At 41.9% G+C, this 12,880-nt stretch overlaps 1 protein-coding gene across 1 annotated transcript in view; it reads right to left on the reverse strand.

The window, feature by feature from the left end:
* Positions 1 to 12,880, reverse strand: part of NOL6 (nucleolar protein 6) — an 84,322-nt gene that overhangs the window by 31,369 nt on the left and 40,073 nt on the right. The window contains 6 exon segments of the mRNA XM_042454488.1: positions 630 to 691; positions 693 to 724; position 2,257; positions 2,790 to 2,942; positions 4,541 to 4,704; positions 10,289 to 10,443. Coding sequence (XP_042310422.1) covers positions 630 to 691; positions 693 to 724; position 2,257; positions 2,790 to 2,942; positions 4,541 to 4,704; positions 10,289 to 10,443 — 567 coding nt within the window.

Below are 12,880 nucleotides of genomic sequence, written 5' to 3' on the forward strand. Positions count from 1 at the left end.
TGCCACAAAGCTGCCTCAGTGCTTAGGAATGGAGTGTGGCTTTGGCGCGACCTCCGGACTTTAGACCCATGCATCATTTAAATAGCATACCTCCAAAGAGACCTGAAGCAGCTTTATTTTGGCAGTCGTGGCGGGGTACAGACCGCCGCTTTGCGGCGTCTGCCGCGCGCCAGTAGGTCCGCGGGGAGCCGGAGCTTCAGACGGCCCGACTCCCGCGCGGACCGAAAAAAGAAGCTCCAAAATGGAGCTTCTTTACCGTCGCGTTTGCGACGTAGCGAGGCGCCAGGGGCGCGCTCGCTACGTCACAAGCGGCGCGACACGTCTGACGCTGTGCGTCCAGTACGTAAAGATGGCGGCGCCCGTATGAACAGGGCGCCGCCATCTTGTACGTATTCAATACGTACTAGGGTTAGGGGGTGCGGAAGCACCGCCCCTTCCTAACCCTATACGTATTGTATCGTACTATTTGGCGGTCTGTAAACCCCTGTAACAGGCCAGGGAAACCTCAGGAGAGGGTTTGCCAGCCCCAGCTCTCAAAAAAACCCTATATTTCTAGAATTGTCTATATAAAATGGAAGCTGGAATGTACTGGCCCACCTTCTCCCTCCATTCCTTGTTCTCCATCTCACCTTTGAGTTCCCCATTCAGGTTCACAATGAAGGGGCTGTTCTTCCAGTCAAAGGTGGTTGCGGTGAAGGAAGCGAAGGAATCCCACCTGGGGAGGCTGTGTGGAGAGAGAAAGGCATCAGGAGGTGGTGGGGAAAAAACACACCAAACAACCTGGGTTTTTTGGGTGAACTGGGCTTTTTTGGCTTAAACCAATTTTGTTGCATTAGAGTTTCAATGAAAAAAACTGAATTGGCCCTCTGTATCCACAGATTCTTGACCTACGAATGGGACCATCCAGAGCTTGAAAATATTTTTTAAAGAACTATAAATTCCAAAAGCAAACCTTGATTTTGCCATTTTATATGAGGGCACACCTTTTACTACACCACTGTATATATGGGAACGAACAAAACCCTAGCCGATATCAAGGACCACTGTAATACTGTGAAACGTTTTTTACGCATCAGAAAGTTTGATTGTCCATGTTTTAATGCTTTCTAACATTAACATCCCAAGTTATTAGGCTTTGATTTGACTTACATCTTTCAATAAACATGAATCTATGTAGACGATATGTATAAACACATACGAGTACTCCAGAGTTGTTTTGCTTGAACTTAGTTAATTGGAGGGTTTGTTTCTGAATGGCCATTTCTAGCGTTAACAATAAAGTGTAATAGAACAAAGGCCACAAAATAGATTAACAAGAAGCCAATGATATTGGATACTAGTCTAACAATGACCTGCTAGTACAGTGGTGCCTGGGTTACGAAATATTCGTAACGGCCGCGTTCGTAACCCGAAAAGCCTTCGTAAGCCGAATTGCCATAGGCGCTAATGGGGATTCCGTGCGAAAGCCGAAAAAAGCACCAAAAGTTTTTTCGTAACCCGAAAAAACATTCGTAACCCGGAACATGATTCCCTATGGGATTTTTTCGTATCCCGAAAATTTCGTAACCTGGGGTATTCGTATCCCGAGGTACCACTGTACACTGTTCAAGTTAAAATGTTTAAATTCAAACAGCCATTGCTGTTCCAGTAAAAAGGCTGGTATTAGCCAGTATATTTAGCCAGACTTTTTTAAAAAAACGAATAATCAATTCAAAAGACCAAGAGTAGGTTGTTGTTTTTTAAGTCATTTGGTTTAAGAGTTAAATCAACCAAGATTGGGTGGGAAGCAACACATGTCACAGACTGTGGAAAAAGCTCTGCCAAAAGTGGCTTCATGTAACTGGAGTGATAAGGAGAGGCACAGTGGCCAGTTGGAAGCAATTTTGGGTAGTCAGAGTTGGTAAGAATGTACTGCCTCCAACTCTGGCTTCAAAATAAAAACTTCTAACGTTAAATGCCTAGTTTGTTGCATGTTTCCTTTCCTGGGAATTTAGGAAAGTTTTCTCGTTCAGAAATTTTAATCAAGTATGTTTTATGTTCTGTCAGTCTGTGTAGCCTCATGATTCATATAGAAGTGATGAAAAGCCTTGTGTTACTATTTTGCTACAGAAAAAAATGTTATTACTAATAAAGCTACATTTGCTATTTATGAAGCAGTCAGAGTCAGACAGTAAAAAAAATATAGGAGTCGGAATCAAAGGTTTGGAATACCAACTCCACAGCAGTTGGTACACCAAACTCCGATAGTGACAGGACACTCCTATACATATTTACTCTAAAGTAAGTCCATCTGTATTCAGTGATACTTCTATATAAGTAAAAACATACTTGTGCCATCAGGCTTTATCAAACTGATGGGAGGTTAGGCTTTTAAATGCTGTGCAATCCAGATTTTAAGGTTTGTATATAGTTTTTAAATACATTTTGCTTTTTTAACATTTAATGTTTTTAACTTTATAAATTGTTTAACTGTTTTTAAACATTATGTTTATAATTCTGTAAATGCTTTTGTAAACAACATGCAAATGTTGTATTTAATTTGTACTGTTTTTAATTTACTGTTAGCTGCCTTGAGTCCCTATATTGGGAGAAAGGTGAGATATAAATTAATTAATTAAATATGAGCAGGATTGCCTAGAATAACAGATGCGCAAAGCGAGAAGAGAATTCAGAGGTCATCCAGTCCAACTCCTTGTCAGTTCAGGAAATCCAGAGAGTTTAAGGACCCTGACAGGTAGCCCCTGCAACCTCCTGTTAAACACCTCCAAAGCAGTCCGTTCCACTGTTACCTTGGTGCTGTGAATGGAGCAGGGCACAAGAAGAGGGAAGCTGCCACTAAATCAATGCATTCCTCCGAGAGGCAGTCACTCAAAAGCTGAGCGCTGATCCAACGTTTGGCAAGGCGGGAGGTGCCACTGAATGCTGGGTGTTGCTGCTGAAGGCTGTGGGGAGAAAGGATGAAAGGTTAGGCCCACATTTCTACATCTGTTAGCACAGATGTCTCACATCAACCTAAGAAAAGGGAGCTTTTCTCTTATACAAGACAACAGTTTTGTTAACAGATCTTTGTTACAAAAGACAAAACGGATGTGTAACGGAGGACACACCTCATGAGACAAAACTATTAATTTAATTTAATGTATTTTTAGTTGCATTGACATCCTGGTTTTTTTGTCCAAAGAACACAACACCATGTGTATGGGACTCTTCTCCTCCTCACTTTATCCCTCACAATGACACTGTAAGGTAAGTCAGTGAAGGTGTATATATGGGACTGGCCCAAAGTCACATGGTGACATTCATGGCATACTGAACCTGGATCTCTCACATTCCAGTCCAACATTCCAAACACTATGGCACACTGTAAGTCACAGTGGTTTGAATCCCCAAACATAAAAATGAAATTAAGCAAGGAGTCAAATGGTGACAAACATGGGAAGTTGATTCCAAGTAGAGTTGCAGAATAAAAACTGAAGACTGCTCCTATATATTTAATGGTTTTGCAAAGAGTGAATACTAGTAAGTGTTGCTTGTTAGTTGGTTGCATCCTTCTCCGCATTATTATATTTATTTACATCCCACTTCCCTAAAAATTGGGACTCAAAGCTGCTTAAAATTTAAAATAAAAATAAAATAAAAGACATAAAAACCTTAGCATTAAAATAGAACCAAGCCATTACTGTAGTGAAAAATATCACAGATAATAGAATAAAATGCAATTTAAAAAGATAAAAGCTCTTTAAAACAGTTCAGTTAAAACAGTACAGCATGCTTTAGCTTGTGCTTTTAAAACATTATGTTTTAAAAGCCTGTCTGAATAAAAAGCTTTTAGCCTGCCTCTGGAAGAACAACAAGAAGGGGGCCATTCTGGCCTCCCTGGGAAAGGAGCTCCAGAGTTTAGGGACAGCCCCTGAGAAGGCTCACTCTTGGCATGACAAGAAAAATCTTCTGGAACCATTAAAGGTCCAGAAGCACACTCCAATTTTCAGTTTGGCAACTCTAATTCTGGGAGTCATTGTGCAAAACAGGTAACTTCATAATTTCTTGCCCCTGGCCTTCACTTCTCTCATCCCTGCACAGGTGCCATAGGAATCTGCATGCAAGAGACACCTCAGGCTCCTTTGAATCCTGTCCCAAGAGGGCCAAACATAGGCCCAAGACACACTGGCCAAAAGCAGTGTGCCAGCACCGAAACTGGGGTTCCAGAGAGCGCGACAACCGCATAGTCTGGAACCCTAGTCCATGTGGGTGGCAGCATCATGGCAGCGTCCTGTCCACATGGGTGCAGCCATGATGACAACAACACCATGCAGTGTTTGCACATCACTGCGCATTGGCGCACTAATGATGTACGCAATGCACCACAAAAAGAAGAACCGGGTTCTTTTCACTGTGGAGAGACGTCGCGCAGTTTGGTGGCTGCGACGTCCTTCCGCAGTTAAAAGGGGCAACTCCAGGCTGCCGTTTCAGGGTGGTCTGTACCGCCCCATAGTCTCAGCCTCCTCTGGCCTAAAACAACCTCTTTTTCTTCCTCCCTTACCCATGAAGGGAGCTGGTTAAGAACGGCAAATGCTGTGTCTCCAGTTCCAGCTGCTGAGACTCAGGGTTGTCCTGGTATTTCAACATGCCTTCTTGGGTGACCACCTCCTTCAGGATCTGGGGCTCTCGATGGTAGGCCACTTGGAGGCGGAACACATAGCCATCCTGAAGAAGAGAAGAAATAAAGCAAAAGTTTCAGGTGTGCTTCTCTATTCTGATTTTGTAGCTATCATATATTATATTCATAAGATGCTTTCCATGTAATTGGTAATTTCAATATGTATTGAATAGTGTCAAGACACAACTGAGACAGGGGAGAGACTAATAAGGGCTGTAATACAATTAGAACATTTTATCTAATTAACCATATTAATTTGACTTAATCCATTCAAGACAAGGGAAGGCAGGCTTTTGCCTCACAGGATGTACTGCTGTTACTTATGCTTCTTTGCTTGTTAAGTTTGTGCACCTAGAACCCTGAGATCTAACAAAGGCAGTAACAAAGTGGTGGATCTGGGGCATGGGGGTGGAATACACAGAAGAAACAAGAGACTCATCTGGAGATGCTCTGAAGGTAAATCTATTTTTTAACAGAAACGTCCAAAGCATTTTGGGCTATGTATGTTCTCCAGGTCTTCTATGAAGAGGTAAATAAATCATAAAAGGACGGGGATATCAGTATGTAATATCATATTGCATAATATAATTATTACACTTGTACATCGTCTATTGCCAGTACATACCTACTTAAAAATTTCTGAACCAGAGATGCCTACACCATTTACTGGGCAAGTAAAACAAAAAAGCAAAGTCTGAAGGGTTTTTTTTAAAAAAACTTGTGAACAGATGGCAGAAAAAATGTAGATAACATTCAAGGGTACATGGATGTATCCAGGCAAAAGGGGTCAGGGCTGGTTTCAGTTATTCTACATCTTCATACTGCTTTAAAACTCCAATGTCCAATTATTCAGGAGCTAAATCACTTTGATCACTTAAAATCTAAAATTTAACCAATTAACTACATAAATCAGGTGTCAGCAAAAAGTGCCTTTCCACATGTTCAACTGCAAGTCCCAGCACTCTTCAACTTTGCCTAAATCACTAGAACAACTGAGAGTTGCAGTCCCACAACAGCTGGAGTGAAACATTCTGCCCACTTCTCATCTAAACACTGAATCCCTGCTAGCTGGTTCTGGTCTTCTTAATCTGAGATGAAAAACTGGTGTCATGTTTATGCACTCTGGGACTGTACATATTTAAATCAGATATCACATCTTCCTGAAGCTCAAGGCATGAGAAGAGGCTTGTGCATTCAAACCACAAACATACACTTTGGAAGTGCCATGCATGCCAATGCTGGATTAGCTGCGTTTGATCTGAAAGTGGGTGAGCATCCCATGCCCAACCCAAAAGCAGAGAAAGGCACAAGAATGTAAAATCATTCCACCATTTGTATTTTCAATATGGGAAACCAAACATAGCACAAGCCAATCTTGTAAGTTTGATACAAACGAGATAAGACATTGATCTTCATGATTGCAGAGTCAGGTTATAAACAACACAACCAACATCTGCATAGAAAGCAGAAGCCCTGTAATCTCAATTTCTTATGTCATGCCTCCCAACTTTGGCACCAGGGAAGGACAAAGTGTGGCCTGCAGGCTGCACCCTTGGACTCCACTTTTCCATACCCTGAAGCCCCTCACCAATCTCCCCCGGGCTCCAAACTCCCCATTTTAAAAAAAAATCAACATGTTTTAAGGTTTTATTTCTTATTTACTTCATTTATGGGCTGTCTTTCTCCCAAGATGGGACCCAAGGCATCTTCCAACAATAGTAAATCAAAACTGTTTATAATAAAAATTTAAAAACAATTTAAAATCCCTACATTCAACACCATGAAATCATTTAACAACCATACACATGTCAAAAACAAATAAAACACACAGATAAATAAAAAAACCTTTCCTGTGTAACTATTAAAAGCCTGCTTAAACAAAAATGTGTTTAGTTTTGTGGGGGGTTTTTTGGATTATGTGACCATGTTCTAGAAGAGTTGACATGGCCACATAGCCCGAAAAACCCACAAAAAAACCTATGCATGCCGGCCATGAAAGCCTTCGACTTCACATTAAAAATGTCTTTGCCTGCTGGAAAAAGAAAAACAGGGAAGAAACCAACCTAGCCTCCTGTGGAAGGGAGTTCCAAAGATTGGGAGTTACCAGTACAAAGACTCTCTCTCTCATGTACACACTGAGCAAGCCTGTGATGGTGGTGGGATTGAGAGAAAGCCTTCCTCTGAAGATCATCACATTCTTGCAGGTTTATATGAGGAGATACTGTCTTGCAGATAATCTGGATGTAATCTGGGTTATTTTGTCACGAAAAAACTCTAACAGCTGCTATTTAGGGAAGGGCTCTGATGAAGACAGAGGTATTTGGAAGCACTGTTAGGGACATGGCCCATGAAGGGATTGGAATGAAAATAATGGGTCCTTGGCCCTGGTGCAATTGCCCACCTTTTTTTTACCCTATTCTGCCTTTTAATCAAATATCCTCACCTGCTGTCACCATCACTCCCAGTAAAATACAGTTGACCCTTCTTATACACTGATTTTTATACACAGATTCAAGCATCCACGGTTTGAAAATACTCAAAAAAAGTATAAACTTCAAATATCAAACCTTTATTTTCCATTTTTTATAAGGGACACCATTTTGCTGTCATTGAGGCCCTGTCCAGATGGGCCATTTTGTACGTACTCTGTACATACTAGGGTTGCCTGGAGGCGTCCCTTTTAGACGCCCACAACCCTAGTACATACGGAGTACGTACAAAATGATGGCACCCTGTCCACACAGGCACTGCCATTTTGACATAATGGTCTCATCGTGTCCAAACGGCACAGCGCGGCTGTTACATCTTGGTGCTGCTGCAGGGCGCCTGTGGTGCCCTTTCAGCGGCGCCAGGAGGAGCTCCGAAAGCCTTTATACAGCTGCGCCAGCAACACAGAAGAGAAAGGGGCCGAGTGCCACTGTTGGGGTGTCCTTGAGGCATGAAGCCCCAAGGACACCCCTTTTAATGGGACTTGAGCATCCACGGATTTAGTTATCCAAGGGGGATCTTGGAACCAAAACCCCAGCGTATAACACGGGCCCACTGTACAACTGGCCTTACACATTTGCAGCTTTGACTTTTGTGGATTATTACTTGCAGTTTTGATAATACGTTCTCTCTAGGAATCTCTAGGTCCTCCAGTGCAATTCTCCTGGAAGTTGACCATAGCATTGTGCTGAAGTACCCAGACATTCCTAAATCAAACACTTCTGTAGGCATGTGTAGGCCCTCCAGCATGATTCTATGATCAATCTCTGTCAGATGTTGACTACAGAGTTGCACTGGAGGACTTGGAAATTCTTAGAGAGGTGTTCTCTTAGGTAAAAATAATGTTTTCTTTTAATTTGCGGTTCTACATTCATGGGGATCCTTCACCCCTAACCCTAGCAAATGTGAGGAACCACTGTACATTTAAAGGGGCATGTGTATATGAGTGTCCCATTCTACCCAAAGTCAATTTTCTGGTGTGCATGAACAAATGTAAAAGGGGCAGCTCTCTATGCATTCTTGAAGAGAACTGTAGAGTTGGAAGGGAACTGAAAGCCCAAAGATCCTGATATCTCAGTTTTTACGGAGTCATTCTCTCTGCGTCAAGAACTGAAAAATCCATGCCCACCAACCACACAAGGAAGTAAACCACACCGCAAAAAAAGAACAAAATGACTCAAGTTCAACCACAGAGGAGAAAGAGACATGTGCAGGAAAGGTGGGAAAGCAATGAACTGGTCCAAATCCTGAGTCTGCATCATGAAAGATTTGAATTTTCTGGAGAACAAGCGCATCTGGCCTGAGTCATAATCAGAAGCTGAGAAAAATTATTTCATAGAATCATAGAATCGTAGAGTTGGAAGAGACCACAAGGGTCATCCAGTTCAACTAGAATCCTAGATTTCCTAGAATCCCCAGTTCTTGGAGACAATTAGGGGTGGGAAAAGATTACTTCTTTGGACCATAATATCCAGAACCCACAAATTCTGGGTTTGTTTCACCCAAAATTTGGATTCATTGAGTGTAGAGACAGACGGTCCTGGTCACAATCAGAATCTGGGCAAAGTTGCTGCTTTCTACTATCCCTTTCACAATTTGGGGATTCTGGGAGATGTAGTCCAAAGTGGCAACTTCCCCCAAACTTTCATGATAACTAGGACCTAGAGATTCCAGGAACTGTGGTCGAAAGAAGTTAATGCACCTAATTGTAGAGCTGGAAGGGAATGAAAGGGCCATCCACCACCTGACACAGAAGAATACACAACTAATGCACTCCCAGCTAAAGGATTCCCATCTAACTTGTCCAGAGAAAATAAATCCACTGCCCTCCAAGATTGTCCACTGTCTGATAGCTTCTATAGTCAGGAGATTTCTTCTACAATTTAGATGGAATCTCCTTTATTGAGATTTGAATCCACTGGTTCATATCTTAGGGTGCATCTACACTTTACAAATAATGCAGTTTGACATCACTTTAAGTGTTGCAGCTTCATCCTGTGGAATCCTGGGATTTGTAGTTTTAAAACGTGTTTTTAGCCTTCTCTGCTAAAGAGTGCTGGTGCCTCACAAAATTATAAATCCCAGAATTCTGTAGGGTAGAGTCATGGCAGTTAAAGTCATGTCAAACTGCATTGTTTCTACAATGTAGATACACCCACAGTCTCTGGATCAGTAGAAAACAAGCTTGCTTCATCTTTTACATCAGTACATCTCAAGCTGCTTGGGACCACCAATTTTATTTGCCATTGTGTCAGAGGAAAGCAATTTATATTCCTTCTTCCACAATGATCTACCATCACCATCTGTTGGGGATGCTTTGATTAAGATTTCCTGCATGGCAGGGGGTTGGACTGGATGGCCCTTGTAGTCTCTTCCAATTCTATGCTTCTATGATCTCTACCTGCCCCTATGTTCTTGCAGCGTGGGACCTGAGCATCAATTTAGTTGGATCCTGCATGCTTTCTGTTGTTATTCTATGCCTTCAAGTCATTTCCGACTTATGGCGAACTATCATGGGGTTTGCTTGGTAAAATTTGTTCAGAGGGGATGTACCCTTGCCTTCCTCTGAAGCTGAGAGACTGTGACTCTCTCAAGGTCACCCAGTGAGTTTCCAGGGCCTACATGCATTTACAGTTGCAAAACAATTTGTACTCCAAGGCTGGACTTAGTTTATTTATTTTCCACTTTCCTCCCAGATAAAAATTTGTCATCTACTCTTCAGTGATGAGAAGATCTCACTCCTTTGGTTACCCTTGAACATGTATTTTACAGACCTCAGCTTCCAGAAAATGTAGTTCTCAAAATGTGATCCACTTATATTAACATACATGCACAGCCCATCTTGATATCTAATTTACTTCCCTCTCCCCCATCCTTTCTCTTCTGTTTCTTGTCTTTGCGTTCAGATTTTTAAAATTCTGTTTTAAAAAACACAGACCAGTAATTAGCTAAAATCTCTTAAAGTGAATTTCAGGCCAGGTTAATTCTTCTTCTCACGCCTACAGTTAACTATTGTTAATGTGTGCTGCAGTCAACAATCCAAGACAAAAGGAAGCTCTGGACATAATGATGCACAAAATGACATCTTTTAATAAAGGAGAACTTCTAAAGAACCATACAAACACAACAATCCAGCCCCATTACCTTATAGACATCTGTGTGAGTGGGAGCTGTCCGACACAATAGATGATGTTGCTGGTTAAGGAGTTCTGCCAGCTGCACGTGGAAAGCAGCTTTGATGCGCTTAATGGCTTCTTTGTCTTGAGGCCACTGGCCACTGCCCTCCATGTGACACAGCACTAGTGCACCCAGGAAAGGAAAGCCAAAATACAATGAGCAACAAAGGAACAACATGATGGGCAGGGGTTAAACATCAGAAAACCCCTAGACATAGATTAGATGCAAAGGCCTCTCTAGTCTGGCATTCTGGACCTGCAATGACCAACCAGTTGCTTATCAGAAACCCAAGACTAGGAAAACAGTGTGTAACTGCACCCTCTGTTTCATGTACTGGAAACAGAATACAGTGGTATCCGCTGGCATTTGGTTCTAGGGGACCCCATGGCTACCAAAATCCATGCATACTCAAGTCCCATTATATGCAATGGCACAGTGCAATGGTGTCTCTTATATCAAATGGCAAAATCAAGGTTTGCTTTGGGGAATTTATATATTTTTGAAATATTTTCAAGCCATGGATGGTTGAATCATGGCTACAGAGGCCTGACAGTACAGTCATCATAACCTATGAAAACTACTGATTAGAGTCTGGCTATGTCCTTTAAAAGCTATCAAAGGTGGTGGCCAAGCTGCTGTGGTCTACTTGATGGAGTGTTAGACTAGGATTTGGGGAAATAATAACATTTGTAGTGCAAGGCCTAGTTTTGGAGTTTCAAGGCTGGTTTGTACAGTACTTTGAAGTCTAGTAGTGTGTAGTATGAAGCCCAATATGTAGTTCAAGGCTTGGCAGCTTGTTGTGTGTAAGAAGGCTTTGTGTTGTCAAGGTCTGAGAGTTGGACTAGGACTCTGGGAGACTGAGGTCAAATCTCTGCTTGCCTATAGAAATCTACTGTTTTCAGCCTTAGAGGAAGGAAATGGAAACTTCATCTGAAGAACTCTTCTCAAGAAAACCCTAGGATAGAGTTGCCATGGGGTAGAGTGAACTTGAAGACACATAACAGCAATGACAAACTGTTGGCCATCACTATATTTTGTATTTTTAAAACATTTCCAGTGAGTTCAAAGCAGAGCACCTGGCTCTCCTCGTCCCACTGCACAGAAATCCTTTGTAGAAGGACAAGCTGAGTGTGTGTGTGAAGTGGCCAAGATTACCCAATGAGTTTCACTGAGGGCAAAAGCCGTGAAATCTGACATCCAAACCCAACTTCTGACCACTACATCACACTGCCTTTCAGCACATTCTATAATTTAACAATGGAGTGTGTGAAACTGGACTCCCTTTCACCTGTCCCAAAACTTCCACCATTTGGCTCCACTGGATAACTAACCTCAGTTTCAAGTGGAATGGGAGAAAGTGAAAAACCCCTACCCTATGCACTTTTTCTATTGATGTGTAATTGCATGTACAGTGGGCCCTTGGTATCCGCTGGGGTTTGGTTTCAGGACCCCCTGTGGATACCAAAATCTATAGATGCTCAACTCACATTAAATACAATGGATAGTAAAATGGTGTCCCCTATATAAAATGGCAAAATCAAGGTTTGGTTTTTGAAATGTATATCTTTTGGGAACATTTTCAAACCGTGGGTGCTTGAATCCATGGATAAAAAATCAGTGGATATGGATGGCTAACTGTATCTCTTACATCCTTCTCTCACTCACCTTTATTTATGTGTAAAACACTGTACCTTTCCTGAATCAAGTCCCCTGATCACTATGGTTGTCTGGCTTGGAAGTGCACTCATCTGTGCTGTGGCACAGGTGATTTTCCAAGCCACCCCTGCCATAATGTCTTGGCATCAATGATTCCCTACTAGAGGTTGAGTCTCCCTTATCCAAAATGCTTGGGACCAGAAGTGGTTTGGACTTCAGTTTTTTTTTGGATTCTGGAGTATTTGGAATACATAATAAGATATCTTGGAAATGGGACCCAAGTCTAAACATGAAATTAATTTATGTTTCATATACAACTTATACACATAGCCTGAAGGTAATTTTATGCATAATATTTGTCATAATTTTGTGCAGGAAACCAAGTTTCTGTACACTGAACTATCAGAAAGCAAAGATTTCATCATCTCAGCCATTCACGTGGACAATTTTGGATTTTGGAGTATTTCATATTTCAGGATTCTGGCTAAGGGAGACTCAACCTTTAGTTCCAAGACATGAACTGATGGACTAGGCAGCTCAGAGCTGGTTACCTCTCCTTCCCCTTCTCATCACTACCACAGCCACTCTTTTGCTTGCACAGACCATCCCACCAGAGGTTTGCTTCAACAGGATTTGTGTCTCACAACTAGAAGTGTACGCAACATTCTAAATGCTCTTACATCATCTTGTTTCAGTGTTTCAGTATTATTTCAGGTTTTTCTCTTATTTCAATGCTGGCAGAAAATCTCATCACTTGCTAATTGAACTTATCCTCTTATCTCGTGATTATTTTTTTGGCTGAGCTCAGCTCCCTTCTCACCACCACCCCTTCCAATGGTCAGACCTGCTAGAACTGGACACTGGCCACAAAAATGTGTGTCCCTGCACTATTTTTTAGTCCCT

Source organism: Sceloporus undulatus, chromosome 2 (assembly GCF_019175285.1).
Source record: "Sceloporus undulatus isolate JIND9_A2432 ecotype Alabama chromosome 2, SceUnd_v1.1, whole genome shotgun sequence".
Lineage (NCBI taxonomy): Eukaryota > Metazoa > Chordata > Lepidosauria > Squamata > Phrynosomatidae > Sceloporus > Sceloporus undulatus.